Here is a 26890-nt window from a genome sequence, read left to right on the forward strand (position 1 = left end):
AACTTGTCATGGAAGTAAACTACAGTAAGAATGTCCAAAACCAGAAGAAGCTGAGAGTGGACCACTGGCACATGGAGATTGGGAAATCAGGTCATAAAAAGACATTTTGACAGCCAATTAACGAAAGATCTTCTGCAAGTCATCTTATCACTTCAATACACTCTGTGGCTATGATAAATTCCCAATCTGTTAGGGTATCTCAAAAATGTCCTATATTCTGTCCCTTCTGCATAGTGGGCTAATAAGTTTACCTTATAATTAAAACCTGTATGACATTAATGAAATTAATACGTTTACCTTAGATATAGAATTAAGCAACTTATTACTTGAAATGCAAGTAATCTCTACTTCTACTATCAACCAAAGATTTATTTTTCTTCATACTCAAATGTTCTAGGAAACATATAAGATGCTGAAACAATTATATATTAATCACAATGGCTTCCCATTCAAAGGCGCGACAGGGGATCTTGACTCCCGTTCAAGAACGGGTAGTCGGTGTACCCAACAACAGGATCTTGGGTGTAGAAAGTTTTCCTGATATACTTATTCAATGGTGTGTTTAGCTTCAATCTCGAGACCAAGTCTGGGTTTGAAATAAAAAGTCTGCCATATGATACCAAATCAGCATTGCCTTCAGCTACTGCTTCAATTCCGAGCTCCCTCGTGAATCCGCCGCTGCAAACAAATGTTCCCTGATAAGCGTTTCTCCAAGTTCTCATTAATCGAGCCTCCTCATCTTCAGTTCCGTGTCTGCCGGATTCTGTTTGGCCATAAGCAGTGTAGCGAGGCTGAGTCACATGAAGATAAGTGAGTTTTGAATTAAGGGTTAGTTGGAGTTTGTTAAGTCTCTCAATCACTGCAAGACCCAAGCTGAGTGGATCAGAATCCATGGCATCAAGGTGATCGATTGCTGGTGACATTCTGAAACCAACTCGGTCAGCACCGATGGCTGAAACTACTGCTTGAATCACCTCCATTGCAAATCTGCACCTGTTTTCGATTGATCCACCGTACTCGTCAGTTCGGTCATTGATTCCATTCTTCAAGAATTGATCAATAAGATAACCATGGGCCCCATGGATTTCAATTCCATCAAAACCTGCAAAAGATCATAGAGTTCAAGAATTCAACAAACTAATGAGCAAACATCTTTCCATTTCTACCAATGAATAATTTATAATAATTCGCAAACTAGATCCTCCAAATGCTTGGCGATCCTTGGTAGAGCTTATTCATAATTCTATGCCGAACCAAATAAACAAACAAATACTTCTAGGAGTGTACAATTTGGTTTATGTGGGTTATAAATTTTTAAAAGCTCATATTTTAGTGAGCCAATATCCAAAAAGAAAAATTAAATTGTCAATATTGCACTGAAAATGCTATTTCATCCAAATTTCATAACCAACATAACCCATATTTGAACAGCCCTAAATACTCTCCCGTCGACTTTTTCGAAGCTATATTTTATAGCTCCTCAAGCCTTGTTATAATAAATTAACCGATGCAATCATTACATTAACCAGCTCGAATGGCATTTAAGGCTGCCTGGCGGTACGTCTCCACAACCTCTTTTATCTCATAGGTCTAAATACTCCCCGGTAGACTTTTTCGAAGCTATATTTTATAGCTCCTCAAGCCTCGTTATAATAAATTAACCGATGCAATCATTACACTAACCAGCTCGAATGGCATTTAAGGCTGCCTGGCGGTACGTCTCCACAACCTCTTTTATCTCATAGGTTTCCAAGGGCTTTGGTGTTGGATACTTCCCATAACTCCCATCTGGCATCAGAATTCTCCACCTGTTCGAGATAGGCTTACTTGTTGATGATATGGGTGCAACTCCACCACGTTGATAAACTAAAATTCCACATAGAAATCACAGATAAAAATAATTAGCACCTCGAGAACATTAATAACCGTATATAGCTTACAAAGTTATGTTGCACGAAAACGAAAAATGCAAACACTGCAACGGAAAATAAGCAGATTGTATTTTCTTTATAAAAATAAGGTTTCGGAGTTTCATAAGAGTTTCTGAAAATGAAAAATCATCTAAATGTAGGATTCAACAGATGTTCATGCCGCATAAAACTAATAACGTAAAGCTGACAAATTATATCTTTACACTGTGTAAACTGAGTTAAGCGAAGAAAAGCTAAATGCCAGGTTAAAGTTTTCTGCGGTTACTAAAACAATAGACTTTTCATCAAAAGGTTACCATTGTTACATTTTGATAGCAGCTCTCTTACTTTTACATGAACAGAGGTTAACCATAGCAATTCAAGCAAAAAAATTACTTATGAGGCTACAGAAATGCTGGAAAACCATATAAATTTACATTGCCACGAGCAATTTTTTATCTTAATTACTAAAAATAAAGTTCAGTAACGAAAATGTAACAAATAATCGTTCTATAAAATAGTCTATACGTCAGTAACCGCAAAAAAAATGTAAACCGCTAAACATCAATGGAAGTTTACTTTGATGAGATGCGCGGCCAACATGCCACAGTTGACAGAAAATGATGCTTCCTTTGGCGTGGACTGCATCCACCACCTTCTTCCATGCCTCTACTTGTTCTTCTGTATAAATCCCAGGCACGTGAGGAAACCTGGTTTCATATCTAAGAGATTAGTCTAGCTTGTTGGACATAATCTACAAACAGTAATTAAGGATATATACAAAGTGCATTAATAGAATGGAACTCTTGTTGCAGTTTCTTAATTAATTCGGACTAAATAATTCGGAGTAATTTTTAAGGCTCACACTGTGTTATGCTCGTGCTGTCTGTCTGCCCATGAAAGCAAATTTTGTCTTGAGTTATTGCTATTTTTATAGCAGATTTATATCTAACATGGAACAAATATTTACACGACGAGCAATGACAACGAGTTGAGCTATCCGCCAGTAATTCAAAAGGCTTAAAAAAAAAAATTGTATGGATTTTGAGAATTTGAAATCAAGTCTAAATATTTAAGTCAGTTCGAACTATTCGAGTTTGATCTCGAGGCGAACTCGAATATCATATAGGAACACAGCTAGCTTAAATGACACTCTTGAACACAAAATAATTTATATAGGCTTTTATACTTTTCTATTTAGGTATAGATTATCTTAATTAGTTAAATTTTATATTATACAATAGAAAAGATTATTGAAATGGAGCTCGAGTCGAGCTCCACTAGCACTAGCACATTTCTTAACAAGAGAGCTTAAACGGAGCATTTAACAAAAGATTCTCATTTCATTTATAACGCATTGAATCAGAATTTAATGTATCAAACAATTTTTAAATTTCTCAACAAAATAGTGAATATTTTATAATTGGTACGGATAAGAATTTTTGCCAACTTTTTGAGAAGTTTTAATAGCGGCCGGCAAGATTGATTAAAGCTTGAAAAGTGAACGTTCCAGAAAAGCATTATAAAACATGGGCCCGGCCCATTATAAAAAGAGAAGATATTTATCCAACTGAGAATGTCCATTGGGCCCCGCCAACATTAGCCACTAAAATCCCAATCTCAGCGGGTCCACTTATTGACCAGTAATAGTATATAGTACAAAATGACGAAATTACCCAGGGGCAGAAGGGGAAACAATAGTGCCTTCAGTGATGAGAAAGCCACCGGGAGTTGACCTCTGAGCATAATACTCCGTCAAAGCAGCGTTCGGTACTCCATTCAACGCTCTGCATCTCGTCATTGGCGCCAGCACAACCCTGCCAGTTGCCACCCAAAATCGTCAATCACCTCAAAAAAGGCAATCCTGCCCCTAAACAACATCCACACATATACATATGCAAAATTTAAAGGACAAAAACACCCTCCCGGCTTTGTCGCCGGAAGGGAAGGATTTGATAGTTGAACTGACCTGTGAGAGAGGTTGAATTTTCCCATCTTGTAAGGAGAAAACAAGCTTTTTTCTTCCATTTTTCTTGGTCTTTACTGTAGTAACCGAATTAAATAAATGAAAACAAGAAGGGATTTAAATAGTTTTCAGAAATGGAAGATAAAAAAATGAAGCAGATCAAGAAAGCTGGTTCCTGAGCTGCTGGTATATATTCCAAATGTTGGTGGTAGTCTTGATCATTAAAGCATTGCTAAAAGGAAAAAGGTACAAATAATATCCTTATTAATTTTTTGGTCTGGAAAACATACCTAATGTCTTAAAAACAGCCCAATTAAGCCTCTTACGTTATCAAAGATAAAAATGGAGTTAATTTAGTCTCGGTGACAAAACATAAGTTGATATTCTGCATGCAAAATGCAAATTTATATGTTCTCGTGTTTCCACCTAGACAAACGACATCATTAATAATTTAAAGACAAAACAAAAAATTAACCAGACAAGTCGTATACAATACATGATTGCTCTGCATCCCTTACTGCTGCTCCTTTCAAAATTTTAAAAGATGATTCATCAGTAATTTATGTTTTTTGATATTGAGTTAATTAAAAACATCAACAAACAATTTATCACCTACCCGACGAATCCGTGTAACAGTCAGAATAATCACAATTAAATAAGGAAAACCTATGGATAATAATATTAAGAATCAATTATCCACGTCATTAATTATCTAAATCCATGTAGACAAAACGTAACAGAGTCTCTGTAAACCATTCACGGTGTTAAAACCAGGAGCATAATTAAGCTAATTTTAGAACATCAAGCATTTATCTGAGACTTAAAGGTCTTAAGGGGCTTAGCTAAGCTTTGCTATAAATTATAGGGGTATGTTTGTTCCTTTTCCCTTACTAAAAAAGCTTAGTGGGTCAGATGATGAAAAGAATAATAGACACGGATTACACATGTTCCATTTTAATTTGCTTTGCTTAGATGGGTCTGCCCACGTTGACTGAGGATGACCATTGAACAAATGTTTAAACGGTCGGACGGAGACAAAGCAAAACTAAATAAATTAATCTTACGAAGGACATCTCATCTGTAAACATGTTATTCTCAGTAGGTGCATATTATTTTTCGAAGGTTGAAGCTCAAATTTGAGTCAAAGTAGATGCATATTATTTTTCAGTACATCTCTTCCGTCAATTACTTTAATTTAGGATAGAAGAATTTGTCTAAGCCTCTTATTTTATTCGAGGTCATGGACATGTGTATTTTTTGTATCCCTGCCTTTTCATTGTTGGCGCAGAAGATTTGGGTGCCATGTCATAAAGCTCGGAAAACATGGCAGATTTCAGTTTGTTAAAATGCTCTTTCCATGAACTTTTTATTTTTTGCCCATGACTACTCTCACTATTAAAAAACAGCATAAGTGAATTTAACGATAGATTTAGAGTAGTTACCGACGGATTACCGACATACACAATTATCGACAGGTTACTGACGGAAGCTTTTGGCAAGCAACGCGCCAACCATTATCGACGGAGTTTACTGACAGAACCATCGGTAATTTGACGGGCATTAAACGCCAAAAAATATTAAGGAAACGTAGCAACAAATATTAGATTTTACCGCTAATTAGTGATAGATGTTAGAATTTGCTACTAATGAGCGACAAATTAGCTATAAATTTCATTTCTGTTGCTAATTAGCATCATAATCTAAATAAATGTGTTTAGGGTAATTTTTGACGAGGTAAATTTAAACCTAAAGCGCGTTTTATGTCTTCATCTCTCACATTTGCAAAACACTCCCTTCTGGCCCTAAACGATGTTGTCGCCTCGTCGACCTGTCGTCGTCCTCCGTCGTTGCTGCTTGTCGCGCCCTTCCTTTTATCTCCGTTGTTCCTCGCCTCTTCTATGTGTTGAACTACTGCTCATGCTTCAAATAATGAAATGGAACACTTTCTTATATCTCGGGCAATAATTTCTAATTTCTAATATTTTATTTAATGAATTTTATTTATTTCCTTAATTATGTTGTATGCGTCTTTTTAAGTGAAAGGTGAGATTTACAAGCATTTGACGAGTTATCAGCAGCTAAAGCATTGTTTATAAAAAAAAACCACATCAAATTAATGATATAGCAAAGATCGATAGTCTGGTTAAGAAGAATTATGGGCACATTAAAGGTAGTTAAATAAACATATATTATGACAATAATTAGAGTTAGTTACATTATAAAATCACGACTTTTACACCTAATTTCATTTTAATCACGATTTTTAAAAGGTGGCATAAAAAACAATGAAGTTTTTTTCTTTTAAATCCATCACTAATACAAACTCCGTTGAACTTTTGCAAACTGTACTACCGGAGTGTGACTCCACATGTGACACGCACCGTTTCACACGTGGAATAAGTTTCTTCAAAAAACGGCGACGTTTTGATAGGTTACTACACATAATATTATATAGCTCTTCATTCGTCTTTTCAAAAATATTCATCTCTTATTTTTCATACTTCGAAAAGAATTGGCAATAGATCTGGGGATTTAAAATTCCTAATAAAATTAAAAATTTATTTGGAGATGTATTTAAAATTCCTAATAAAATCAATTAACTGTTTGCTTTTTATTTTTGTTATTATGTATAATCAATACATTTTGTTTCCTAATTTAAAATTAATAAAAAAGTACTATTGATATTTATATCCTTCTGTCCCAATATTTTATTTTTATTTTAAATTATAAGCATTCAATTATTATTTTAATGATTAATAGTTATTTTTTTTAATTATAGTAAAATATACTCTTTATGTCCATAATTGATTGATTTATTGCTATTTTAAGTGTCCCAAATTCTATGTTTATTTTTTTCTAAAGTCAATTAAATAAATGTTTAAATTATCCTTAATTACATTAGTTTATTAAATTAAATCAAATTAATTATGACTTTGATAATAATAGTAATAATAACAATAATAATAAATAGTATTTAATAATTTTAATATTAAAAATAGTTTTATATATTTTAATAATTTTAAAATAATCCATTATTTTTAATAAATTATGGATTTAAATTTATTTAGAAAGTGAAATTTAAATATGAAATTTTGAACGATAAGAATATTAATTTTTTTATAATTTTTAATTAATAAATAAATAAATTCTATTTAAATCAATACTGTAATAGAGTATAAATTATGGTCATTTAAAGTTTTGTAATTGAATCGATGTTTATGAGTTGGGGCCTCTTTGGAATGAATGAATTCCTTAAAATTATGTGGAATTTATTTGCAATTTCAAATTTTTATGTTTGAAATAAATGAATTTATTAAAATAATTTTTGGAATTGAAATTTTGGAATTGGGTTTAGTTATAACTTGAAGAATTGTAAATCCAACTAAAATAGGTGGATTTGCAAATGAATTCCAAAATTTTAGAAGAACAACTTTATTTGACTAAATTGTTCTTGTTTTATAAAGCTATTTATTTTTATTCTCTTTTACTTTTAATTTTTATTATTATTTTTTTTATCTATCTTTTTTTAAATTTCCATTTCCATATCTTTTTTATATATATTTTTATTTTTAATTTTTAAAAATCACTATAAATTATTTTATATATTTTAACCATAACATCAATGACTTTAGCATTATGAATTTTAAATATTTATATATACAATAAGTTTATATTATAAAAAAATAATGACCATTTTTATTTTTAAGATATTTTTAATTAAAATTAAGTTTGACATATTTTTAACATTTATTTTTGTCATAATTAAGATGCTTAGGCAAAGAGCTAGTGGACCCTTATAAGACAAAGAAAGAAGGGAACACTCTTCCGTTTTGTCACGCCCATCATGCTATATTATCTCTAATATGGATCCTACAATCCCTTTTAATTCATTTTTTTTAGAAGACTCTTTAATTCATTGAAACCCTAAAATATGTTATCATTAAACATCATTTGACTAAATAAAGAAGGACTAAAAATTCTCTCCCATTTTATTTACTACTTGCGTATGGGTGTGAAATTTTGACTATATTAAAATTCCAGCTCCAACATTTATAAATTTCAACACCGATTCAAGAAAAATGATCTACTTTTTTTTTAATACCGATAAGCTATAGTTTAAATAGTATGTTTGTCAATATTATTTTTAATAAAAATTAGTATAATATAAATCCATCAATAAGGACTAACAATTATTCAAAGTAATAATATTAAAAGATATTTTTGTGTATCAACTAATAAATTATTAGCTAGTTAGCTACACAATAAAAAATAAATTTAATATCAGATTCGGACTTCTGCAACTAATAAATTTTATTGATGATTACCACTGCGTATCTAAGAGTTGCAGGTTCGACCCGGACTTCTGCAATTTGTTAATTCGACCGAAATATAAATTTAATATCAGATTCACTAAATTTTAACTGTAATTTATTTAGATGGAAATATTGTATGAAGAAAAAAGGCGTTGAATCATGCTTTTTCCTCTTTTTGAGTTACTAGATTAAAAAAAATTATATTTCAATGTAAATGGTCTTCAGTCCCATTGAGCAATTAAATATATGAGCATTTTGAAAATAGTTCCTCTACTTGCCTCATACATCCTCAGTTGAACCTACCAATAACATATTGAATCTTCATAACTTAATGTGCATTTCATTTAAATAAAATGACACCGAGGCACGTGATAAGGTTCAACACAAGAAAAAAAAAACATATGATCCGTTGAATTGAGTTATTATTGTAAAAGAAAATACATGGTTTTTAAAGTTAGCAAATTAATTTAAACATTAGAGATTAAAAAGTACGATAACAAAGCGTATAGTATAAGTATTAATTACCTGTAAAGCAAAGTAATTTAAAGTATGTTTTCCTTGAAAATGCTATCAGTAATTAAAAAAACAAACAATTAATTGTTTAACTATTATACATTTGAGCAAATTATTTTAAAGTTCTCATATTTATTATAATTTATAATTTAATTCCTCTTATTTAAAAACCAAATAATATTTCCTTCATTTTTATTCTGTCAACAATTAGCCTTTTCGTCTATTTTTGATGTTAGTCAACCAAGTTAAGGGCAATATTGTAGATAAAAACAAAAGTGAAAAATTAAACCATTTTTTTTATTTTTTTTATTTAATCTTTTAACTCGACTGACTAATACTAAAAATGGACGGAAAGATTAAATCGTCGATAGAAATAAAAGTGAGGGACCAAATTTTTTTTTTTTTAAAAGGATCAAAATATAAATTAGTTATATATAAAGGACTTCAGAATTATTTTGCTGATTATATTTTTTTTAGTACCAAAGTGATGCGCAGCATGCGCCGCATCAACTTAAGAAAAAAAAAGAGCACTAAAATAATAACAATAGAACATGAAGTAATTATTGCATAAGAAAAAAAGGGAAATAGTACATTGGATTCTTACTTATTTAGTAGTATTAATTAATTACCAAACAAATAAATATATTAGTCTCAGTAACTGATTAATCTGAAAAATTATCAATTAGTAAATAATTTTTTAATAAAAGATATTTTAATATAATTAATATCCAAATATATTATCATATTAGTTAATAAAAATTAATTTTACCTTCCAACCGGACATATTAAATTTTAGAATATGCATTTAATTTTTTTAAATTAAAAGTGAAAACATTCACAATTATGAATTTAATATCTTTATTAAAATATTAACATAAAATATAAATGAAAAATTCCTAATAAGATTATAGTACAATATTAATGTACAAAATGGGAGGAAGAAGAAGAAGAAACAACCAACCAACGAAACAAGAAGAAGAAAAAGAGGACGAAGAAACCAGAACTGACCGTCGTTAATCGTTGAACACCATGACCACCACCACCACCACTCTCTCCCATCTCTTCTGACATTTTTTGCTCTTGTTTTTAACAAAAGTTAATCAACCATTAATATATAATATCTCAAACCTTTCTGTTATTCCTTTGTTATGCCCGCCTGAACTCTTCTCCTTCGTCTTCAATTAATCGCTGGTAAGTTTTTCTTCTTCTATTCTTTCTTTCAATTAATTAATTTCATTACCTTAGGATTTAATGTTCCATGTTGGAAACGGCGTCGTTTCTCTCTCTCTCTTTTTCATAAATTAGCGATCAGCTTGATTTTGAGCTTTAATTCGTTTTACTCTTGCTTGAATTGGATTATGATCAGATGATGTGTATTTGTTTTGTAGTAAGGAAGAATAGGTTTTAATTTCTATGCTTTTACTTCAATTTTAAAGAAGCTTTTCTGTAACTGATAATGCTTGATTTAAGTAACTGAATTCATTTTAACACTTCTACACTTTGCTTATAAGTGTAAACTTTTAGTACCTTAGGTTTTTTTTCCATATAACTGTACCCTTCTCAACTTAATCTAAGAGCAAATTGATAAATTACTGGGCAACAGTCCAATTAGATTCAATTTAAGTCATATAACGACGTTTTGGTTTACTTCAGAGGATTCTAGAGCTTTTTAAGGATGGCCAATAATGAGGACACGGGTAGCCCTGGTTGGAAAGCTTCGTTGTTCTTGCAGACGACAGAAGATGTTGCGAAAGCTGTTGCCGCTGCAGCTGCTGCAGCTACTGCTCCCCGTTCACCGCGGCCTTCTGTAGTGTTTTCGTCGAAAGATGATCACGGTGATAGCCAGTTTCAGAAGCTGCAGCGGCATTTTTCTAGAGTTATGAGCGGCTTTTCGTCTCCTCCTCCTCAAGTGAAAGCTGTGACTTATAATCCTGAAGTACTAACTAGTCAAAAGCGCCAATGGGCTAACTGTCAGCTCCAATACTTGGTACTTTATTTTCGCTTCATCATTTGTTTTACTATTGTACATTTTCTGTTTTGTATTGTTTTCATAACAATTTTCTTGTGTAAATGTGCAGGATCATAGATCTTTAAAGGAGCCATCAAGGCTTTTTGAGAGCATGGTAGTTGTTGGGCTTCATCCTAATTGTGATCTTCAGGCACTTCAGAGGCAATATGTTGCTCAGAAATATGAAGGTTCTGGAAGATTGCAAGGTTCACTTGGTTGTCAGAATCAGTCTCGTGTAGAACCCATTATTGAGCCTCAGGTGGGGATATATGTTCAAAATTTTGAAGTTAAGTCTGGATTTTATTGTATTATTTTAACATCTTGAAGTTTCTATTTTTAGGTCTTATTTGTTTACCCTCCTGACAAACAATTGCCGCTTAAGTACAAGGATCTTGTATCATTTTGCTTCCCTGGAGGCTTGGAGGTTTGAAATTCGCTTGCTGGTTTTGTTTCCCTCATTCGTGTTCAGTAGTTAGTTTATCAAACTGTCTATTCTTATTTATTTTTGTCTTTGGTGTTTCTTGTGTGGAGATTTCTGCTTTTGTTTATTTGTTGCCATTTTAGACGAATGAATTATCAATTGGATTTCTTATCACACTGATGGAATAATCACGTAATATTAATCCAAGGGTGATTGTGAAAAGCTCGAATCTTGCTTAATAAAATGACTTTTGACTATTGAGTGTGTCCTTGATATTCTGTTTGTTTGATGATGGCACTAGCCTGAGGATGGTTATTTGATATTTGTTGTCTTGAATGAGTAATATGATCATGATCTTTTCTCTGTCTGCTTAGCTGTTCTGTACTAATTGATGAGCTATTAGATGTTGATGTTTCTAACTGTTAAAAGTGTGATTTATAGGTTCATGCCGTTGAGAGAACCCCTTCCATGAGCGAGTTGAATGAAATTCTTCTTGGACAGGTAGTTTTTGTGTAATATATGCTTCTAGATATGCATGTTTTATTGCAAATCTATCCGAGTCTTGATGTTTTTTTTGCAGGAGCACCTTAAACAGAGTAACCTGTCATTTGTATTCCGGTTACAGGTAATCTAAAAGATTATTTTCTGATTTATTACTTTTAAAATTCTTCTATTCAATCATCATTGGAAGCGGAAATTTTGTTGTTGCTTTGCTTCTTCATAAAAGTTTTTGGTAGAGGTGGTACAAATGACACTGGATGTGGATGGAAAATACTGTTTTTTTTAGGTGGGAAGTGCCAGAAATCTATTTTTATGATTCTAGCTCTAGTTAAATGCTGATGTCAATTATTTTGGTCTATGAGGAGTTGACATGTACTTACTGGTTTTGCTGACTATTGTTCTAAATTCTGTTTCTTTGAATGAAAATGCTACGGTATTATCATTTTTTTTGTTAACGCGTGTTTTGTTTCCCAGGTTGCCGATGATTCTACACTTTATGGCTGTTGTGTGTTAGCTGATGAAATTGTACAAAAGCCATCCGGATTACTTTCCATGATTTCAGATAAGCGTTCTTCTGGCTCATCTTTGAGCCGCCATGTACTAACCACGCGCAGATGTTATTGTATTCTTTCAAGGCTTCCGTTCTTTGAATTGCATTTTGGTGTACTAAACAGGTGCGTTTTTTATGTTATGATTATTTTATCTCTTTTTACCAAATATTTCTCAAATTTATTTTATTTCCTACGTTTTCTCGAGTAAGGTATAGAATTGACCTTGAAGTTTCGATTGGTGGAGACTCTACTAAACATGATTGCTATCTTAGGTGCATTTTTTGTTCATTTTTTTTTCAATTATTAATTGTCTTGCAGCATCTTTATAGAAGAAAGGTTGGAACGCCTAACAAGAGATATTGGTGCTTTAGACTTGGAATTATTGGAAGATCATGGAAAAGAAGAAAGCTTAGGGGACAATTTAGTCTCTGTACCATCAAATAATAGAGCAGCGGAGGATATGCTGGACAGGGCTGCAGAAAATCTTCAATCAAACGTAAGAGATACTACATTTGGAGATGATAACAGGAGCAACATGGAGTTTCACATTCCTGATGGGCATATTCACTTGTTGCAGAAAGGTATTAACAATAATGTTATTGTTCCGGTTGATTCTGAAACAGAGGTAGTTTCCGACAAAGGGGAATCTGGTGCTAAAAACCTTGTAGATTGTGGCATTGATGTTGATGATTTATCTGACAAGCAAACAGAGGAGAAACGTTTTCCAAATGCTGTTCTGCCTCTCCTTCGCTATCACCATTATGAAAGCTCAGAGTCTTCTTCCAGGTTTGTCATTGCCATTCAGTGATGTTATATGTAAATTTATTTGATGTTTATGGAATATAAAAATGCCATTTTTTAAAGGACTGCAAATATATTTTGGAAGCCTATTGGGACGAGTGAGAATAATTCATGTTCATCTACTTGACCATGTTAACTGAACGGCTTGGGGTACTATTTCCGGTGAATGTAATTGAATGTTTGGAATTTTAGGTGATTATAGTGCATCTTTAGACTAGTTCTGAACTTATTTCTGCATGTTTCTGAGAAAGTATTTTCATGTCCATGCAAGATTTGACATTATTATCTTAATTGTAACATCTCAGAAGAACTATGGTCCATGTTTATTCATTTTCATAAAGAGAAATGAGCGGCACTTCTAATTATCTTTTAACAAACATGTTTCTGCTTAAGCAAATTTTAATATGAAGTATGTACTGGATATGACTTGTTTCAGCTGTAAGTTACTTTAAAACCGCATCTTATTCAGTTTCCAGGGTTCTCCTAGTGAAGACCGACATTTTAGGAGTGATGTTGATGATACAGAGACAGAAGAGGCATCTGTTTCTGGCCAGGAAGATACTAATGATCACATGGATATTCTCGACTGGGCTAAGGTTTGAATATGTATTGTTAGAGCTTCTAGGTTTGACTGCTTAAGTTACTCTTTTTCCTGCCTGTTTAAAAGTTATTTATTTTTCTCATTTTACAGGCAAACAACCATGGATCATTGCAGATAATATGCGAGTATTACCAGTCACGCTGTCCTTCTAGGGGTTCAACGCTTCGGTTTCATCCTCTGGAGCATCTTCATCCACTAGAATATCATAGATCAGATGAAACAGTGCTACATATTGCTGGTTCAACTATTGATTTACGCACATGCAATACGAGTCTGGAACTTGCAGAGGTACACTCGGCGATATCTTTATAAGATTAGATAACATCAGCTGCTCACGATTATTATGAGTACTGATTTTTTTTTCTTCAGTAAAAAATATTAGCTGTTTGATTTGTTGTTGTTATTCAGGCATAGCACATCTTATTGTTGTTTATGTGCATCAGGCACACAGTGCACTTTTGGCAGAAGAGGAATCAACTGCTTTATCAACATGGGCCGTTGCTTGCATATGCGGATCCTTGCGTCTAGAGAATGTATGTCCATGTCAAAATTGAATTTCCTATTTCCTTAAATGATTAATTATTAGGTTTTATGTGCCATTGATAGTTCTTCATGTGTCTGAATGTGATTTTTCACTGTCTTAAGGTGACAATCAGAAAAACCATTTGAATAGTAATTCTTCTATGATGCAGGTGTTAACATTGTTTGCTGGAGCTCTACTGGAGAAGCAGATTGCGGTTGTCTGTTCAAATTTGGTATGTATTACTGTCATCCATTGTCATTGTCGTATTACTAAACAAGTGATATGATGAATTTGTTGGTTTAATTTGGTTATAAACTCAACCTGATCTTATCATCTCATTTGCTTTAGGCTATGGATGTGGAACTGCTTTTTCAGTTGAAACATTGTTAATGCTGAAAATTACAGTTAACCTGAGCAAGAGCTATGACCTATTGTATCACATTTGCAAAATCTGGACTTTTTTAATCTTCTAAATAAAATCTTCTTAGATTCAAAATTTAGCTTCCTTACATAAGTGCACGTGAAATATTGTTATACAGGGAATCTTATCTGCATCAGTTTTATCAGTTGTCCCCCTAATCCGTCCCTATCAATGGCAAAGCCTATTAATGCCGGTATGCATTGTTGTTTTTTGTCACTTTTCTTGATAGATTGTATTTTGTTCTCAACCTAATTGCTATTTAATACCTGTATAATTTTTCAGATTTTACCAGATGATATGCTAGACTTTTTGGATGCACCGGTTCCATATGTAGTAAGCATCTTTTTCCTGCATCTTTATACAATTAGTATCTTTAGTGTATCAATAATAGTGAGCGCGAGCCTTGTCACAGCAGTAAAGCTGCTCCTTTGTTGACTTTTAGGTCCTAGGTTTTAGGTGTGAAAACGGCCTCTTTGCATAGGGCAAGGGAAAGGCTGCGAATGTGCCCACCCTCCCCTATCCCTGCAAAAGTCTGGGAGAACTTTGTGTATCTGGGAGCCGTTTTAGTGTATCAATATCAGTAACTGGTTCTATATGAATACTAATTGTTTTATTTCACTTGTAGGTTGGTGTAAAGAACAGAACCAGTGAAGTACAGTCAAAGTTAACTAATGTCATTCTGGTTGATGTTAACAAGAACCAGGTTTGTATTCAAGCAATTTGAATATAATTTTATTATATTCAAAACTTAAATATTTTGAACATCATCAGATGCATTTCTTCTACTTAACTCGATGGCCATTTTTTCCCCTCCCATTCTTGCTGCTCATCTCTCCCCTTTTTGTATCCTTGGCCCTTGCTGGGCAGACCGGCATTATATTACTGCTGGACATAGCTGAAGAGTACTTCCTCTCATAGAAATTCTCTACCATTGATGTAAAACGTTGTGTCTAAAATAATTATAATCTACGTTAGCCTAGTTTAGCTATAGCTCAGCACTTGTTCATGATATAGTTGGTTTAAGCTTTGAGCCAGGTTAATTGATTTTCTTGTCCGTTGTGATGTGACAGGTAAAGTCACCGACAATTCCACAATTGCCTCAGCACAGGGAGTTATTCTCGTCCTTGAAGCCGTATCATTCAAAGCTTGTGGGTGAAAGTTATTTAGCGAGGAAAAGACCAGTTCACGCGTGTACAGATGTACAAGTATGCTGTTTCGCCTAATCATCCTTTTTTCTCTCAAAATAACTGGGCGATTGAATGGAAAAAATGTTATTTTTTAGTACATGCCCTTCTTATCATTGAATTTTCCATCTTTTACTGCAAGTATATCACGCGTAACAATTGTTTTATTAATTGCTATATGTAATTGTGATTACCTACAGATTGAAGCTGCCAAAGGTTTTCTATCAGTGCTAAGATCTTACTTGGATTCACTTTGCTCGAACTTGCGGTCGCATACAATTACAAATGTTCAATCCAATAATGATAAGGTTTGGACCTTTCAACTACAGGCTATTGAGTTTTTTTTTGACTTGATCTGTTTTTCATTTATTCTATTCATTGATGGTAGTATGGTGGCTGATGAGTAGTTGTAGAAGGAAATTTATCTCAGATTCTTGACCTGTTAAATATTCTGTACATGCAAAACTAAACGTGCTAGGAAGTAGTTTTACACTTTATGCACATTTCACTCTTAAATGATTGATGCTCGCATAAGCCACCTGATCCTGATTTCTACTTTTAGGTATCATTGCTCTTAAAAGAGAGTTTCATAGAATCCTTTCCTAATCGTGATCGTCCATTTATGAAGGTATGTTCCTCTCATTTTTCTTACTTCTGTTAGTTTATGATAAGCAAATTGGCATATTTGGGATCTCCTGAAGTTTCCAATGCATATTACTTTTTACGCTACTCACAGTTTGGCTAATTAGCATAGCATGTAGATTTAGTCTTAATTACTTTGCAAATTGCAATGAAATAATGCAGCATAGACTCTCACTCAGCACATTTTCTATACTTATTCCTGATAATTTTTCTGGAAACAATCCATTGGTTATGCAAATAAAAAAAATTGTTTGATTGACCTTGCTTCAGCCTTGTTTCTAGGGAGTTCCTCCTGTTATAAATTTCTTGATATATCACAGTTTATCTAGTGGTTTCTTCTAATAATTATCTTGAAATAGCACTGTGAAAATTAGTTGCTGATGGAAGTGTGCTTACATTTATTTTTGCATTGTTCCAAGCAGCAATTTTTAGACACGCAGCTCTTCTCTGTACATACGGATCTTGTTCTCTCTTTTTTCCAGAAGGAATAATTTTTTGAAAGGTTAGTCTGTATCGTTAATAATATGCTAAATTATAAAGTGGACGTATGTTCAACATACACCGAACATTTATTCAAAAGAAAAAAGAAATGGTCAATGCCCATTTGATCAAAGTTCCGCTACTGCAAGAGGAACTGGGCGTGGCCAGGGTTCAAAAGCTGGCCAGGAGGGATGGCCAGATATAGTCTGCTCGAGAGCAAAACTGTGGGGGTAGAAAAAGATAAAGGTCTTGTATATAATGATTATTGTATGAGTTCAAATTTAATTAATGGTGAAGAGTTGCTTCATATACACAGTTCCTTCTCAGCAATTTTTCGTTATGTTAGATATTATTCAGTTTTGTTTGGAAGATGCATTTAAAAGTATAAAAGATATTATTTAGCTGCATTCTTTGTACATGTGATCTGTGGCAATCTTTATACCTCTTAAATTTTGTAAAGAGCAGGTTAATTGCGCAAATGATTACGTGCATGAATGTTTAGAATAGTCCTTTAAATATTCTAGTTAAATGCAAATCAAATTATGAACTTTAACGTGTGTCGCAATTATAACACGAACTTTGAATCTTGACAATATCAGACAATAACTATTAATTTTTACAATTCAGAACATCGAGTAAATGTTGATGTGGACACTAGAATATAATATTGTTTTGGTATCCAGGTAAGCAATTTTTTTATCGAAAATTATTCGGTGTTGTAAATTGCAAAAATTTGATAGTTCGTGTTTGATATTGTTAAAATTTAAAATTTATGTTGTAATAAAATGCGCTAAAATTCATAATTGCCTTGCAATTAGGCCAATTTTTTTTTTTACATTTTCCAACATTCAGAGAGTAGAAAGCTGGATATGTGGGCACTAGTTTGTTGCTTCACTACATAGTAGTAACCTGCTGGCATGAGTGCATTAGCAGTTGAGGTGGACCATAGGTTTACAGGCATGACGACACTGATTTAGCATAATTAGATGGTGCAGCCCCTCTGTTGTTTAGCTTTGACATCACTGGTTAACCATAACATAATTGGATGGTGCAAACGTGTTCTTTAGCAGTGAACTACTTGGCGATATAGTATAAAAGTTGGAATCATGTGAAGAAATAGATAGAGAATGTGGGATGCAAAATAGTTTTGCTTAAATTGTTAGAATCAATCAGTTGTTTTGAGATATGTGATTCATGCAGTTGTATCGTAGTTGTGGAAACGAATGAGTGTGCATTTGCTTAAAGATAATTGGCCATTTTTAACGTAGCGGAAGCTTCGATAAATCTACTAAAATGTCGATTGTTGTAAGAATGTTAGTTAATAGATTCCAATACCCTATTGACTGAGGAAGAACTAATTGATTAGAAATCCGATGATTAATTGATTCAAGAAATTATGAAAATTGGAAAACAAAATAGAAATTTGTCTATGAAATTTAATTATTTACAAATAAGTCTATAAAGAGAGGAATTGAAATTTTAAACAATTTTTTTTAAAATTAATATTATTGAGGATCAAAAAATGCATTATCGATTTTCCAAACGAATGAATTTGGAAGAAAATATGATGGTGATCGCAACGTTCGTGCCTTGTTTCTAAAAAAAAAATAACAGCTCCACAACGGGTAATTTATACATTTAGAAGTAGTGATAGGCTCATAATTTGATTTCAGTTTCGACTGAATTTCTAGTGCACCTTTTGGCGGACAAATTTATTCTTCTATTATTTTTGAATTCACTACAAGCGGTACTTGCTTTTTTTATATATAATTTCCGGCGCAAGCCCGGATTGAAACCTATACTAGCCCTAGGGTAGTTCCGCCGGTGCTTATAAGTTGATCAGAAATGTCACTACTTGATCAGATTTTGGAACTAAGTATCAAGGTATAGTGAGAATTTTGTTGTGTGAAAGCAGCTAGCTATATTTGGCGAGTTATGGCTATGCTTTTACGGAGTTATGTTAGGTTTGGTTATGAGTAGAAGTGTGGGCTCTTTTAGCAGTAAGTTATACGTTAGAGCCTCACAATAATCGAAAATGAAGAGCTTACGCATGCCATTTTTGGTCTCCAAAAAGCTGCATTTTCACTTTGTTTCTTTGCTTTTTCCCTCAGGGTGCCAATAAGCAACCAAACTTACTTCTTTATCATATTTCTCTTTGGATATGGTCCACCTCTTGTTGCCTTCTTGGGGAGCAATTATTTAAGCACAATAATCCATTACTTAAAACTACAAATTCTAATTATATAAAAATTAAATAATCATATTGTTTAAAGAAATATGAAAATTTGAAGGGTAATTTTGCAAAAACCTAGAATTTGCGGGGACGGTTGCTACCTCAGCCCTTTGGCTGGTTATTCCCTTGCTTGTAATTAGTTGCGGATCTATAAATTTTTGTAAATCGTTAAAAACTAAATTAATACTGATAAAATTATTTAACTATCCACTATGTGCTTTATGTTGGTCCGACTATATTTATAATCATATGCTTGAACTTTATTCCTTAATTTGAGACATAGAAATTGTATATTCTTCAATCCTCAGGTTGAGGCCTACAAAAATCACAAGAAATAAAATTTCAAGGGTTTGAATTGATGATGGGTGGCTTTACCAACTTAAGGTGGCATTTATGGCATGTGAGTGATAAACTATTCAATTGTACTTGAATTCATGGATTAGACATAATTTTAAGGCCATGTTTGGTTCATGGAATAGCTATTCCGTATCAAATGACAATTCTTTACTTTGGTTCATGGTATAGGTATTCCAAAGAATTGCTATTTCATTATTTTGTGGAATAAGTACTTCTCTCAAAAACTAAACAATGGCTATCCCATTCTTTATGAAATAGCTATTCTATTCCACGTTATTCTATTCCATTAACCAAATATGGCCTAAGATTTATTATGATGAAGCTAATAGCAAATTGTACATTTTAACCATCCTTCAAAAATTACACTTCCAAATTACAAAAGCTAACGACAAATCAATCTCGAAGCTTATGCAAATGTCATATACCATTTTACACGACTCCGTTGCATAATCAATTCATCCACAAGTTCAAGCCAACGATAATGTTATCTATACAACATTTCAGCACGCGACACTCCATTAAATTTAAAATGTAAATAAGTTGCATGTCTATACGCGTAGTTCTAACGCGTGAATAAATACAAATTCACTTTACTCAAAGATTAAGCTATTAGGTGAGACTCCGACAATAATATTATGGACGGAACGAAGAGGAGGACAGCCCACCTGAGTCAAAATTTGTGTAAATTGAAATGAAAAAACATAAGGTGAAATATGAAGGTGGGGAGATGTTGTATATATGTGTAGAAGTGGGGTTTTTGTACTAAAAAAAGGATGGTTTTGCATGTGTTGGAGTCTGCCAGGAGATAACAACAGTCTTCAACAGTTATTCACTACTTTGTATAACTCCTGCCTGCCTCTCTCCACCTTACATTGCAAGAATAGTTCCAGTCAATTTAATGCCATCTTTCCTTTTTACTCATTTACCCTTCTTCCCATTTTCTTTTTTCTAAATATCATCTGCCACTAAACCTACTGACTCAAACTGGATTCAGTAATTATACTCAAATCTTCTTCACATTATGAATTTGAAATGAACCAGAGGGGCATGCATTCGGTTCAAACCGAACCGAATTCAACCAGACCGGTTTTCAGCTGATTTTTCGATTAGTTTTTTTTCTGCACACATGATGATATGAGTGGTGAGAGTTAATTATTTAAACTACTCTTATTAGTTAAGTCATACAAACAGAAGATAGGAGTTTGTGCCTAAGCATTAGCAACACAACAGGTCTAAAATCTAGCCTATTATGTATTTTATTTAAGAGAAACTGCTTCAAATATAGATGTATTTTAATTTTGTTATGTTGACTTGCTGTTTATTGAATATCAAGATATTGCTAATTTAAGTAAAAGCTGATACTGGACATATAAAGATATATAAAGCTTAAGCAAAAGAAAAGAATGATAAAGTGTAAACTGATAAAGAAATTTATTAGTAATGTCAGTGGTTGAGTTCACCTAATTAGGATTTGATTAACCAAAACTAGATTGTTTAAAAATAGACAAGCAAACTAATTACTAATATCTTTTTTTTAGTGCAAGATTTTTTAAAGCAACAAAAAAGAACCATACTTTAACGATCAAAAAATTCTTACGGTATCTGAATTAATATGTCGCAAATTAGGTTATTGCGGCTCGAAATGCACAATTTGAAAGATAATTAATCTATTTTTAATTAATTAATATTATTAAATGTGAATTAATTTATTGTGACACATGTTTATAAAACCGTCATGACCCTTTGCTCATACATTCAGTGATTAAAAAATCGGACCAGCTGGTTGGACTGACCGGTTGAGTTGGAAACCGGCCAGCTGTTCGGTCCAACTGAATCTGAAAATTAAAAATTTATTCCAAACGACTTGGATCGATGATTCACCCGGTTGAACTGACTAAACTAGTAATTTAACCGGTTAGCTCATAAACTGTGACTAAATTTTATTTTAATTTATTCAACTGGTAGAATCGGTTCGGCAAGCGGTTAAATTTTGAAAACACTGTAATCTCTAATTTACTGAAAATGAAAAAGGTTAAAAAGAAGTGAGTGGAGAGGAGAAGCAGAAAAAGTAAAAGAGTAAGTAGCAGTAAAAGCTGAAACCGTACAAATCTTCTGAGAATGCAAAGCAGGCAGCCATTGGTTTTTCTTTCAGAATTCAGAATTCAGACACCAACTCTCTTCTGCTATATTACTATTTCCCAAACAAAACCCTTCCCAGTCCCACAAACTTACAAAACAAAAAAGAAAAAAACTTTTGTTTTTTACAGTCTCATTATCATTATTTTAATGCACTCTCTGCTCTTTAGTTTATGGGTTTCCGTAGAGGTGTCAGAGACAAGAGGCTGCAGTATCATCAGAGGTGCAGTCATAATATAAACAGCAGCAAGAGAGAGAAACTTTCTAGAGAGAGAAGCTGAGTAATGTGTAGTGTCAGCATTATAATCAGAACCATTAGTTTTATCCATGTACAGAAGATTCTGCAGACCACTGGTCCCTGAAATAAATATACCTACTCTACTTCCTCTTCTTCTTCAACCTTCTCCACTTCTCTCTCTACCCTTGTTTCTCTCTCTAGAGTCTTGATTTGAAGAGTACCCTTTTGAAAATCTTGTTTTTGGGTATTAGATTATGATGAGCGGAGCTAGTAGGTTTCCGTTTACTGCTTCTCAATGGCAGGAGCTTGAACATCAAGCTTTAATCTATAAATATATGGTTTCAGGCATTCCTATACCGTCCGATCTTCTGTTTACTATCAAACGAAGCTGTTTGGTGGATTCTTCGTTGTCTTCCAAGCTGTTTCCTCGTCAAACTCCGCACAGTAAGCGTTTTCTTGATCCGGGTTTCTTGAAATATAATAATTTTTTAATTTTCTTGAAATGTATGTTTTTTGTATTGGTGTAGTTGGGTGGAACTGTTTTCAGATGGGGCTGGGGAGGAAAATAGACCCGGAGCCGGGGCGGTGTCGAAGAACGGACGGGAAGAAATGGAGATGCTCGAAAGAAGCGTACCCGGACTCGAAATACTGTGAACGACACATGCATAGAGGCAAAAACCGTTCAAGAAAGCCTGTGGAAGCTGCAAATCAAACGGCAACGATAGACCCAATTATACCAGCAACAGTCTCATCAATGGCTAAAAATCATTCTGCTGGTGCTGGTTTACTAACCCCACCATCTCACTCTCTTTCTTTATTGTCATCTGATCAGTCCCACCATCAAAATCAGCTGCATTATTCTGCTTATAATAGTAGTCATACTGCCCATCTTAACCACCATTTCTTGTCCTCTTCAAGAGAAAACTCTACTCCTTTGCTTTTTGACTCTGCTGGCTCTTGTTCCTTGACTAATTCAGATTACAGGTTCATTTCTGCACTTGTCATAGTTTTTTGGGTTAAAATCTTGTGCGTTTATTAAAGGCTTAATAGTTTAAAAAATTAGGAACGTTAACATATTTTGTAAATTTAACAGAACTTTTAATTTTGGCAAATTTGGACACTAATTTTCAATTTTTACAATTTCAGGCACCGAGCAATTTTCCGTCTGAAAAATGCTGATGTAGACACCGGAACAATGTTTATTCCGGTGTACACATCGGCATCTTTCTAACGAAAATTCATGTTAAATTCAGAAAATATGCTAAAGTTCGTTACCTTTACTAAATTATAAGTTTTTCACAAAACGGTTAACATCGTTGTATTTTGATGACTGAACTATTATAAATCAGAGTCTAACATGTTTGTTGTCACATAAACAATTTTTTACATGAATTGGTATAGTAATCTTAGTTCTTTTCTTTATTAAGTATGGTTTTTGTGAATCTTTTTCACTATAATGAGTTTTGTTTTTCTTTTATGGAACTAAAAAAAAAAACAGGAATGCTTATGGGCTGAAAGAAGAAGTTGATGAACATGCTTTTTTCTCAGAATCTTCTGGTTCAGTCAGAAGTTTAAATGATCCATGGCAATTTACTCCACTAACAATGAGCTCGTCCTCATCTTCCTCTTCTTCAAATCAGAGAAGCTTTTTAAACAATGAGTACTCTTATTTACAGCTTCATAGCTTAAATGATCAAGAAATTGCACCAAAACATGAAAAACAGTATAACCATCATCAGCAAAGTTATTTTCTTGGAATGAAAAATGAGAGAGAACAACATGGTGAGCCTCAAAAAACTGTTCATCGATTCTTTGATGAGTTGCCTCACAAGAACAAAGATTCATGGCTTGATTTAGATGACAAAACTAGTACTTCTTCAACTACTAGGCTCTCAATTTCCATCCCCTCTTCTTCACATGAATTTCCCATCTTCAATTCAAGAACCCATAATGGTAATTTTATTTTTATCGAATTTTACGTTTTGACGTTTTCGTTTATATCTTGTTTCGGCGTTTTTTGCTTCGGTATTTCTGTTTTCGTGCTACATAGTTACTTTCTTGTGCATGATTTGTTTTGTTGTTTTGTCAAACAGATGGTTGAGTTTCAGGTGAGGATTTTTGTATGGAAGGCCAAGAATGTACTAACTTGGTGGGTCAGCTGCTTTTTTTGTTTTTTGTTTTGGTTCTTGGTTAGGTTTAACTTGTAAGCACTGCTGATTTTGTTTTTTTGGTTGTTTCTAAACAAAATGTGGTTGGGGGATTTTGAATTATGTGAATGATTAATGAAGTATCCAATGTCATTCTAATGTTTTTGTTGTTTTCCTACAGTTCATGAATAGATTTGAGTGACTTGGCCAAAATTGTGTTTAATGGTACCCAATATGGGGGATATGTTTTAAATTTTGATACTTTCTTTTAATATGGGAGATATTTATCGCATCGATACATAATATATCTCTTACGGTTATAAATATGTAAATTATATTTTGAATATTAACGTGACACGTATGTTGTACAAAATAAATACTTTCAATTTGAACACTTGTGGCATAGTGCAATTATAATTGAGGGGCCTAATGTTTTCAAGATTTTTTAATTTGTCATTTCTCTATTCACCCAACAGTTCAACACACTCACTCATTACTCCCCATCTTAAGTTACCAGTAGAAAGTAGGCCATAGTTGCAGTTATTAAGCTGACACCACATACAAATTATATTGTCATACTAAATGTTAAAGGCCTTGCTGATATCTTACCCCAATTTTTCACTCAAGCAGTTTAGTAAAAAAAAAATATAGAATCAAACCGAATAATTAAATTAAATTGACAAATTCCGTTTGATAATAAGAAAATATCAATTGAACATATAGAATTATAGTGTAAATATCAATTGGTTAGTTATATTTTTCTGAATTAACGTGTTTGTCGAAACAGCCTACCATTTTAAGGACGGAGCCTATTATTTTAGGGACGGAGAGAGTAATAATTATTTCTACATAAATAAATGTTTTGGCAGAGGAGGAAAGAGGGTATTTTTGTGAAGGAGGAGGCAGGGGGGGAGAGAAGGGGAAGTGGGTTGTCAGGTCTGGAAAAAGCTATGGAAAAACAGAGCATTAGTCTGCATCTGTTGGGTCTGAACCTTCTGGTGCGAGCGTGGGTCTGTCTTCCTCTCAGACTGTTTTTAGAGACTTCACTTTAAAGTCTTCACCACTGAATCAGTAGCTCAACCATTCATACACTCTCACCCATCACTCACCCCACCCCCAAAAAGAAACAAATTCAAACAAAATTCTGACTCTCTGCCTCTGTCAGTCATCACTCCACAGAAAAAAATATACAGAGACAGTAAAAAAGAAGAAATAAATTATAAATGGATCACCCTTCTTACTTCTCTCTTTGGACCCCAAAAAAGTCTCAACTTCATGTACTTGATCTCCATCAACCAAATAAATACATATCTAAGGTAATAGCAAGGACATTTTTATATCAATAAGCCAAAATGAAACTCAATATGACCAACAATTAAGACTTTTTATGTCAATATTTTGAGCATATAAATGAGCCACACTGGAAAGTATTGAACATATACAAAATAAAGTTGAACTCATATTTATATTACTTGAATTAGGAGCACATATACAAACTAAAGTTGAATTCATATTTATATTTCTTGAATTAATATAATTTTTATTGTTGTCATGTGTCACACGATATTAAATGGTTCATAATTCTACTTGGCGAACCAGTTAGAATTTCTCCATAAGTGATCATCAGCCGGGACTTGAGCGAGTTTAGGCTAGATCCGCTCAAATCTGACTCTTTTATATGGAAGTCTAAACTTGATCCAAACAAAGTCTAGTATTTAGTATCCATATCCAGTCCATTAATTAGATCAACTTTTACAGAACTACATACAAATTTAACTATAATTATAATATCAAATCCGCACATTTGCCAACTCGAGCTGATGGGAGAATCAAGTGTCCAAATTCAGCCCAAGAAGACTTGGCCCGGGCAGGCTCTAAAGAGTGTTCAAATTTGATTTACTTGAGTTAAACTTTAGAGAGTTTTTCAAAAATACTCATACTGTATGTAAATAATTTGAAAAATACGGTTTGACCAGTCTGAGTTGAAAAATACGTTTGACTTTTAAAAGGTTTTAAAAATACGGTTTTTGAATATAAAAATACAGTTTTTATTTTCAAAAAATTTGATAGATTTACTAACAGGTTTCTAATAAAAAGTTTACTATCAGTTCACTAACGGTTTATTAGTAGTTTGCTAAAAAAATTATAATTTACTATCGGTTTACTAATAATTTTTTACTATTAGATTTCTAATAGTTCACTAATAACTTACTAATAGTTTAATTAATTTATTTTAGTTTACTAACAGTTCACTAACGGTTTTACAAAATTTTAAACCCACAAAGTATTCATTATAAACCATGCCCTTAATTTAACAATGAATTTAAAAAAGCCAAATTGCCTAGTATATGGATATTTTAATCAAAAATTACCTTGTTAACATACCCACTTACACTGCTCACTGACTCCCAAAATTATCAACTACCCATTTTAATCAAAAATACAACACTGATTTCATCAGATCCACCGCTGTCAGCAAACTCATCAATTCCAACAAATCCACAAATTCTGGGAAACCCTCAGCCGCCACAACCATCAATTAACAACCCATCAATCAACGATATACAATTGTAAGCTAGAGATCCATCTTCTTCATCGTCGCCGATCAACTCAACCGGTTTGCAGCGGCGGCGGCGGCGGAAGATGATGAACTAACAGCGGCAGCAAAGAAATCGAATTACTGAAACTTAAACACAATTTTTATGTGATTTACTATGAAATCGGTATAGAAAAATGAAGGGATTAGGGTTGTAGCTGAGATAGATCCAAATAAAGGAGGAAATGGCCAAAATAATGGAAAGTAGAAGAGATGAGTAGATTCAAATTGTACTTTTGCAATTAACAAAGTATGTCTGCAAATTGAAAAAGTATTGTTCAACACGGACTAAACAAATCGTATAAGTGGGATATTTTACTGTTCTGTATTGTACAGTCTAATTTCCTC

The 26890-nt window shown here is 33.1% G+C and overlaps 3 protein-coding genes across 5 annotated transcripts; 2 read left to right on the forward strand and 1 right to left on the reverse strand.

The window, feature by feature from the left end:
* Positions 1–310: 310 nt before the first annotated feature.
* Positions 311–4072, reverse strand: LOC126669029 (12-oxophytodienoate reductase 3). The gene is made up of 5 exons (XM_050362308.2): positions 3880–4072; positions 3587–3727; positions 2490–2620; positions 1684–1866; positions 311–1102 (listed from the first exon to the last, which is right to left on the reverse strand). The coding sequence occupies exons 1-5, from the start codon at positions 3936–3938 to the stop codon at positions 450–452; spliced, it is 1167 nt and encodes a 388-aa protein (XP_050218265.1). The 5' UTR covers positions 3939–4072; the 3' UTR covers positions 311–449.
* A 5542-nt stretch (positions 4073–9614) lies between these two features.
* On the forward strand, positions 9615–17146 carry LOC126668297 (uncharacterized). Of its 3 annotated transcripts, none has more exons than XM_050361502.1 (20): positions 9615–9893; positions 10356–10689; positions 10781–10969; positions 11051–11134; positions 11573–11632; positions 11712–11756; positions 12107–12306; positions 12502–12764; positions 12852–12969; positions 13454–13580; positions 13676–13873; positions 14029–14118; positions 14278–14340; positions 14648–14722; positions 14812–14862; positions 15155–15232; positions 15600–15734; positions 15914–16021; positions 16276–16341; positions 16778–17146. In XM_050361502.1, the coding sequence occupies exons 2-20, from the start codon at positions 10378–10380 to the stop codon at positions 16844–16846; spliced, it is 2331 nt and encodes a 776-aa protein (XP_050217459.1). In that variant the 5' UTR covers positions 9615–9893; positions 10356–10377; the 3' UTR covers positions 16847–17146. The 3 variants fall into 3 exon arrangements, with proteins under 3 accessions (XP_050217459.1, XP_050217458.1, XP_050217457.1); XM_050361501.1 differs by having other exon boundaries at positions 12502–12679; positions 12761–12969; XM_050361500.1 differs by having other exon boundaries at positions 12502–12969.
* Positions 17147–21693: 4547 nt separating this feature from the next.
* LOC126666635 (growth-regulating factor 1-like) lies at positions 21694–24105 on the forward strand. Its single transcript, XM_050359465.2, has 4 exons — positions 21694–22243; positions 22327–22783; positions 23298–23752; positions 23893–24105. Exons 1-4 carry the CDS (start codon positions 22054–22056, stop codon positions 23898–23900), a joined length of 1110 nt encoding a protein of 369 aa, XP_050215422.1. The 5' UTR covers positions 21694–22053; the 3' UTR covers positions 23901–24105.
* Positions 24106–26890: the final 2785 nt, after the last annotated feature.

This window comes from Mercurialis annua, linkage group LG2 (assembly GCF_937616625.2).
Source record: "Mercurialis annua linkage group LG2, ddMerAnnu1.2, whole genome shotgun sequence".
Classification (NCBI taxonomy): Eukaryota; Viridiplantae; Streptophyta; class Magnoliopsida; order Malpighiales; family Euphorbiaceae; genus Mercurialis; species Mercurialis annua.

Coding starts and splice junctions, on each gene's coding strand:
- LOC126669029 (XM_050362308.2), bottom strand. CDS start 3,938: ATGGAAGAAAAAAGCTTGTTTTCTCCTTACAAGATGGGAAAATTCAAC. Junction 3,728..3,879: donor AAATTCAACCTCTCTCACAG/GTCAGTTCAACT, acceptor GGCAACTGGCAG/GGTTGTGCTGGCGCCAATGA. Junction 2,621..3,586: donor GTTTCCCCTTCTGCCCCTGG/GTAATTTCGTCA, acceptor ATATGAAACCAG/GTTTCCTCACGTGCCTGGGA.
- LOC126668297 (XM_050361500.1), top strand. CDS start 10,378: ATGGCCAATAATGAGGACACGGGTAGCCCTGGTTGGAAAGCTTCGTTG. Junction 12,970..13,453: donor AGCTCAGAGTCTTCTTCCAG/GTTTGTCATTGC, acceptor CATCTTATTCAG/TTTCCAGGGTTCTCCTAGTG. Junction 13,581..13,675: donor ATATTCTCGACTGGGCTAAG/GTTTGAATATGT, acceptor CTCATTTTACAG/GCAAACAACCATGGATCATT.
- LOC126666635 (XM_050359465.2), top strand. CDS start 22,054: ATGATGAGCGGAGCTAGTAGGTTTCCGTTTACTGCTTCTCAATGGCAG. Junction 22,244..22,326: donor TCCTCGTCAAACTCCGCACA/GTAAGCGTTTTC, acceptor GTATTGGTGTAG/TTGGGTGGAACTGTTTTCAG. Junction 22,784..23,297: donor TTGACTAATTCAGATTACAG/GTTCATTTCTGC, acceptor AAAAAAAAACAG/GAATGCTTATGGGCTGAAAG.